Below are 7,052 nucleotides of genomic sequence, written 5' to 3'. Positions count from 1 at the left end.
ACTATCTCCTCTTCCTAAAAGTCCTCAAAATGCCTGCTCCTCCACACCCTTAACTCACTACAGCGTGCATTGGATGAAATCACCACGCTCAAGCACATCTCCCAAACATTTCACCGTTAGGGAGGAGGCAGGCAAAATACAGCCCCTCCCAAAGAACAATTCTTATTCAACCCACCCCTTCGGGACTCCTAACACCTAAAAGCCTCCCCAGTCATTCTCAGATTGTGCCTCCCGCCCCCCTTCCCCGTTTCTTTCTATAGGGTCTGTCCCCAGGACACCTAGTCCCCACGTGATTCCCCTCCCCCCCCCCCCCGCCCCGCCCCGCCCCGCCCCGCCCAGGGCAGCCTCCGCTGGGCCCAGCCCTAACACAGGTGCAGCTTCTGATGCTGCGCCAGGTGCGTCTTGTAGCGGAAGCCCTTGCCACAGCCCGCGCACTTGTGCGGCTTGTTGCCTGTGTGGATGCGGCGGTGGCGGATAAGGTGCGAGCTCTGGATGAAGCTCTTGCCGCACTCGATGCACGTGTAGGGCTTCTCGCCCGTGTGCGTGCGCTGGTGCTGCGTGAGCGTGGAGAAGTCGCTGAAGCGCTTCTCGCATTGGCCGCAGCGGAAGGGCTTCTCGCCGGTGTGCACTCGCAGGTGGTTCACCAGGTGCGAGTTGCGCCCGAAGCCCTTGCCGCACTCGCGGCACACGTAGGGCCGCTCGCCCGAGTGCGTGCGCTTGTGTGTGAAGAGGTGCGAGCTGACGCTGAAGGTCTCCCCGCACTCGGAACACATGTACGGCTTCTCGCCCGTGTGCACGCGCTGGTGCTTCACCAGGTCCGAGCGCCAGCTGAAGCGCTTGCCGCACTCGCTGCAGCCGTGGGGCTTCTCGCCCGTGTGGATGCGCTGGTGGTTGGCCAGGTGCGAGCGGCGCACGAAGCCCTTGCCGCACTCCCCGCAGGCGAAGGGCCGCAGCGCCGCCGGCCCTGCGCCGCTGGCCGCGGCGTGCGCGCGCCGGTGGCTCAGCAGGTGCGAGCTGAGGCTGAAGGCCTCGCCGCACTCGGGGCACGGGTAGGGCTTCTCGCCCGTGTGCAGCCGCCGGTGCTTGAGCAGGTCGGCTCGCCAGCTGAAGCTCTTGCCGCAGTCGGCGCACAGGTTGGGCCGCTCGCCTGTGTGCAGCCGCAGGTGGTTGGTCAGGTAGGTGTTGCGGCTGAAGCCCTTGCCGCACTCCCCGCAGCGGAAGGGCTTCTCGCGCGGGGGCCGGGCCAGCGCGGGCCCTGCCCCGAAGCCCCCGCCCACGCCCATCATCCCCACCACCGCTTCGCACTCGCCAGCGAAGCCGAAGGGCTCCAGGCTGGCGGCTGCGGCGGCCTCGGCGAGGCGGTGGATGCGCTGGTGCTGCAGGAAGGCGGCGCCAGGGCTAAAGCTCTCCCCGCAGTCGGGGCAGATGGTGGGTGCGTCCATGATGCTGGCCATCAGGCTGTCGAGCTCCCCGAGGTCCATGGACATGGGGTGGTGGAGGCGGCGGAAGCGGCGGTGGGCAGGCTTGTCGCCCCGGTGCCGACTCCCCAGGGAGAGGTGCCGCCTCCAGGGAAGCACGGCAGGGGGCGGCTGCTCCTCTTCCTCCTCTAGCCGGTTCTCCCCTGCACTCTCCTCTTCCTCCTCTTCCTGGGGGCTCCGGGAAATGCTGTCGGACTCAGACAGCCCTGGGAACATGGCCATCTCAGCTACGCCAGATTGGTCATCCTCTTCCTCACGGCCTGCAACCCCGTCTTCCTCGCTCAGCAGCCCCTCTGCAACAGAAAAGGAGGCCATGGGGATGACTAGGTTTGACGCTCAAGAGATAAACCCAGAGGAAGCCTGTCACAATAAGAGTGTGGACCACAGGGTAATCTCCCCTGGGACCTCTGAACATGTCTCTCCAAGGTCCCTGCCCACTCAATCCTCAATTCCAGCCTCCTTCCCACCTGGAGACTCAGGGATGGCCTAAAGCTCACCTTCCCCTTGCCCCTCCAGTTCTTCAGGTAGCTGTCTCTGGGCCTAGGCCCCACCCACTGGACCTGGGGCTCTGCTCAGCGTGTCCGCCTGAAGGCCCGGCAGCGCGCTTGAGATGGTCAACTCTGGGCCAGGTGGGACTTTCTGTGACCTCAGAAGAGACCTGCTCCACTCTGTGAGCCAATAATCCCTTTCACAGCCCTAGCCTCAAAAGACAAGGCCACTCTGGCCAACCACAAGAAGAGATCACCTGGCCTAGCTCACTGGTGTGTTTTTTAGTATGATTGGTCAGTCTGCAACAGCTTAAGGTGGAACAACAAACCAAACACATCCCAACTTAAGGGCTTTACTCTGTGGGGGGGTGGTGTGGGGGTGGGGGGCGCTGTTTGGGTGGGGAGTAGGGAAAAGGGGAGGTGAGTGCAGGATCTGGAGCTAGCTGATGAGTCCAGCCTGGAGGCTGATCCGGAACACACATCTATCTGCCTCTGGTTGCTTATCCCCAGACATATGAAAGACCATTCTGTGCACTGCAGGGGAGGGCACAGGAGGTCTGGGAGATGTCCTGGGGAAGAACTGTAACCTCAGGATCCTGATCGTAAGGTATTTCAGCTCATTTCAGTCCCCAGGGCATGAGCAGGATCAAGCAACAAAAGCCCAAAGATGGAACCAAAGAAGTGGATGGAGGCCCAGTATTTACTCTTTCTAGATGAAGAACTGCAAAGATTTAGGAGAGCCCTTGGGCACTTATCTTCTCGGGTGGCTCAGACGGTAAAGCATCTGCCTATAATGCAGGAGATCCGGGAAGATCTCCTGGAGAAGGCAATGGCACCCCACTCCAGTATTCTTGCCTGGAAAATCCCATGGATGGAGGAGCCTAGTAGGCTACAGTCCATGGGGTCGCAAAGAGTCGGACACGACTGAGCTACTTCGCTTTCACTTTCACTTGGGCACTTTGGGTATTAGCCATGTGATCCCAGGCAGGTCTCTTGCCATTGGGTTTATGTATCTGCAAGCAGGGATGATGCCTGTAACGGTAAACATCTGGATCTGTGCTAAGCAATTCATATAACTCTCCAGCAACCCCAGGAGGGTAGGGCCCAGTATTACCTGTGTTCCTTCTTGTGCTGTTACAAGTGTCCTTTTATAGCAGTATTTTGTATTCTAAAGTGCACACCAGTGAGTTACCCTCTTCACCCTTGTTTACCAGCTACAGCTCCTCCCCAGACCAAAGAAAAGAGATGTTCCTCAGACTTAAGACAGTGTGTGTGTCATCGCTCAGTCATGTCCTACTCTTTGTGACCCCATGGACTTTAGTCTGCCAGGTTCCTCTGTCCATGGGATTTCCCAGGCAAGAATACTGGAGTGGGTTGCCATTTTCCTGCTCCAGGGCATCTTCCCGACCCAGGGATCTAACCTGTGTCCCTTTGCATTTCCTGCATTGGCAGGCAGATTCTTTACCACTGCACCACCTGGGAAGATGCTGTAAGGTGGTACAGAATCTGCTTAATGGTCTCCAATGGAGGAGCCTGGTGGGCTGCAGTCCATGGGGTCGCTAAGAGCCGGACACGACTGAGTGACTTCACTTTCACTTTTCACTTTCATGCACTGGAGAAGGAAATGGCAACCCACTCCAGTGTTCTTGCCTGGAGAATCCCAGGGACGGGGGAGCCTGGTGGGCTGCTGTCTCTGGGTTGCACAGAGTCGGACATGACTGAAGCGGCTTAGCAGCAGGAGCAGCTAGAAGCTGCCTTCTAAGAAAGCTGCCTTCTAAGAATGCTGCCCATGATTATCACTCTAAAGGAGCTAGAAAACAATGTGAATGGGGTAACTTCCACAGAAATTCCCCAGCTCTTTCCTCACCTGTGCAGATGTTAGACATCAGTTCCCTCTCCTCTGAGTGTCCTCTTGGAGCTTCATCCTGTGGGTCGGAGCCCATCTCCTGCTCCAGGTGCCCTTCTCTCTTGTCTGCATCCTGTGGGTTAGAGCCCATTCCTCTTTCATCTGGGTCCCCATCCCTGTCTTCACAGTTCTCAAAATCAGAGCCCATGCCCTTGTCTTGTGAGTCCTGGGCTTCACACACACCCTGTTTGTCGTCTTGTTCCATCCAGGAAGAACAGGATGAGGGAGGTGACCAGGGATACCTGCTCCAAACAAAACAAACACAGATCAAGATCACGTGGGTCTGGCCTCATCCCCTCACCAGGTCTGGCTTTGATTGCCATGAAAATTGTTGGCACAGTCCAATAAAATGTATAGAGTTCCAAGCCCTAGGTGGCAGATCCTAGAGGCTCCATTTCATGCTTTAAAGTAAATAGAATCAATTGAAAAGGAGGCTGATCTAGGTGGCAGAGGAACAGTAGTAACTCCGGGGCCACATGCCAACTGCCACCAGATTATAGTCGATCTGCTTCCATCTATGCAGGGATGGGTTTCCCTGGTGGCTCAGAAGGTAAAGAATCTGCCTGCAATTCAGGAGACCCGAATTCAATCTCTGGGTCGGGAAGATACCCTGACCAGAGAAGGGAATGGCTATCCACTCCAGTATTCCTGCTTAGAGAATTCCATGAACAAAGGAGCCTGGCGGGCTATAGTTCATGGAGTCGCAGAGAGTCAGACAAGACTGAGTGACTAACACTTTCATGAAGTGGATTATTCTATTAGCATGGCTCTATAGCTTTAACAGCGGGGTAACAGTGGTATTCCCATTTTACAGATGAGAAAACTTGAAGCTCAAAAACAGGACCCCACAAGCCTAAGGCCAACTTGTAAGCAGTACCATTCTGAGTACCATACCCTGCCATCTTAGTTTTATGAATTTCTGGTGACACTTATTTGATTTCTTTACTTTACTGATATAAAATTTTTTTTGCTAGTGTTAATTATAGCTGCTCAGCCTTTTCCAGGGGATCCTCCTGACCCAGGGACCAAACCCAGGTCTCCTGCACCGCAGACAGATTCTTTGCCATCTCAGCCAGATTGGCAGAAATTGGGGATTAAACTAATCATGCTGCCTCAAAGTTCCATGAGTTCTTTACTCTTGTTAAAGCTTGCCCTTCTCTAAACATACACAATTTTTATTTGTCAATTATATCTCAGTAGAACTGGGTTGTGGGGGAGTGGGGGCACGGCGCACATCTTGACCTCCTGAAGCCCACAACAGTCTTTGTGAGGATTTTAGCTACTTAGGAGGGGGCTTCGAAGGAACCAGAGGAAAAGTACAGTCAACACACAAGAGTAACAGAAGCATCAGGATACTGACTTCTCATCTAAGACTGCGTCACTACCAGCAGCAGCACCCGGCTCTGCAGTGAGGACCTGCCGCTTCCTGTGAGTAGTGAGCCAAGAAGTTCAAGCTTTAGTAGGTCTCCTGGGGACAGGTGGAGGGGACGCAGGGACCCTCTGTATTAGAAGCCATCTCTAGAACCTGATGACATATTTTGCCTTATTTATGCACTTTAATTGTAGATCGACTGTAATAGGAACATCCCCTGGCAAATCGTCAAAATTAAAACAGAAAGGTATGGTACCCAGAATGGTACTGTTTACAAGTTGGCCTTAGGCTTGTGCAGTCCCCTTTTTGAGCTTCAGGTTTTTCATCTGTAAAATAGGAATACCACTGTTACCCCATCATTAAAGCTATAGAGCCATTTTAATAGAATAATCCACTTCACAAAAGTGTTAGTCCCTCAGTCATGTTTGACTCTCTGTGACCCAATGGACTGTAGACTGCCAGGCTCCTCTGTCCATGGAATTCTCCAGGCAAGAATACTGGAGTAGGTAGCCATTCCCTTCTCCAGGGGATGTTCCTGACCCAGAGATTGAATTCGGGTCTCCTGAATTATAGGCAGATTCTTTACTGTCTGAGCCACCAGGGAAACCCATCCACTTCATGGATGGAAGCGGATCGAACTGTGGTCCAGTGAGAATTGGTATGTAGCCTCATGAGTTGACACTGTTCCTCTGCCACTCAGACCAGCCTCCTTTTCAACTGATTCTCTTTCCTTTAAAGCATGAGGTAGGGCTTCTAGAATCTACCATCTACAGAGCCCCTCTACAGAACAGGCCATCATGTGAGCTGTAGAGAGAAGATGACATCAGATTCCTAAACCTTTTTGTAGATGTCAGGTTTATATATCAAATGTATATGGCACCCTGCCAAGTCTGAGCACTTGAGCCAAAAATAATTGACCCCTGCCATCTATCACTCTTATAGCTTAGCTCAAGGCAGCAAAACAGTTTATAGGTCAAAGATCTTGGACTGACTTTGAAGTGTCCAGCTCTTTCTCTGCCTCGGCAGTCCCCAAACAGGACTTGCAAGAATATGGCTGAGCAGTGGGACTTCCCTGTTGACCCAGTGGTTAAGACTTTGCCTTCCAATGTAGGGGGGTGTGGGGGTGGGTTCAATCCCTGGTCAGGGAGCTAGGATCCTACCTGCCTCGCAGGCAAAAACCAAAACATAAAGCAGAAGCAATATTGTGACAAATTCAACAAAAGAGTTTAAAAATAGTCCACATCAAAAAAAATCTTTGGAAAAAAAATTATGGTTGAGTACGATGCCCCTACTTCGGCTTTTCCTGCCTGCGTCCGCTGAGAGGGCTCCCCAGAGGCAGCCCGGGCTCTGCAACCAGACTCTTGGGCATAGAAAACAGGAGTTATGGGCAGCTGCCATTCCAGCGGGGCCAGCCTTCCCCCAGAGCCCAAGGCAAGTCAGTAAACCTCTTATTGTTTCAATGCCCTCATCAGTGCAAGGAGGGTAATGCTACTTAACCTTTCTCTCAGGGAGGGTGTCAGCAGGAAACATTAAAAAAGCACTTTGGAAAAGACTTGAACTTGATATCCTGAGTAGTCCAGATGTGGAATTCACAGTCTTCATCTAAGTCCTGATGCCATTTCAACAGCCCTCAGAGACACCGCAGCCCCTCCTTAATTTTGACGGGCTCATGGCCCTAAAGAACACGCTATATCTATCCTCAGAGTTGATGATGTGTCATTTCAGTCGTGTCCGACTCTTTGCGACTCTATGGACTGTAGCCCGTTAGGCTCCTCTGTCCTTGGGAATCTCCAGGAAAAAATTCTGGA

The 7,052-nt window shown here is 53.4% G+C and overlaps 1 protein-coding gene across 1 annotated transcript in view; it reads right to left on the bottom strand.

Annotated features, from left to right (window-relative positions):
• Positions 1-345: 345 nt before the first annotated feature.
• Positions 346-7,052, bottom strand: part of ZNF697 (zinc finger protein 697) — a 31,463-nt gene continuing 24,756 nt past the window's right edge. Inside the window, exons 2-3 of the mRNA XM_055584591.1 lie at positions 3,834-4,114; positions 346-1,771 (exon numbers count right to left, since the gene is read on the bottom strand). Of these exons, the coding sequence (XP_055440566.1) occupies positions 363-1,771; positions 3,834-4,077 (1,653 nt within the window). The 5' untranslated portion in view covers positions 4,078-4,114 and the 3' untranslated portion in view covers positions 346-362. The remainder of the gene's footprint in view (positions 1,772-3,833; positions 4,115-7,052) is intronic.

Source organism: Bubalus kerabau, chromosome 6 (genome assembly GCF_029407905.1).
Source record: "Bubalus kerabau isolate K-KA32 ecotype Philippines breed swamp buffalo chromosome 6, PCC_UOA_SB_1v2, whole genome shotgun sequence".
In the NCBI taxonomy this organism is placed as follows: domain Eukaryota; kingdom Metazoa; phylum Chordata; class Mammalia; order Artiodactyla; family Bovidae; genus Bubalus; species Bubalus kerabau.
The sequence above is the reverse complement of the archived record's forward strand: the minus strand, read 5'-3'. Positions and strand labels throughout refer to the sequence as shown.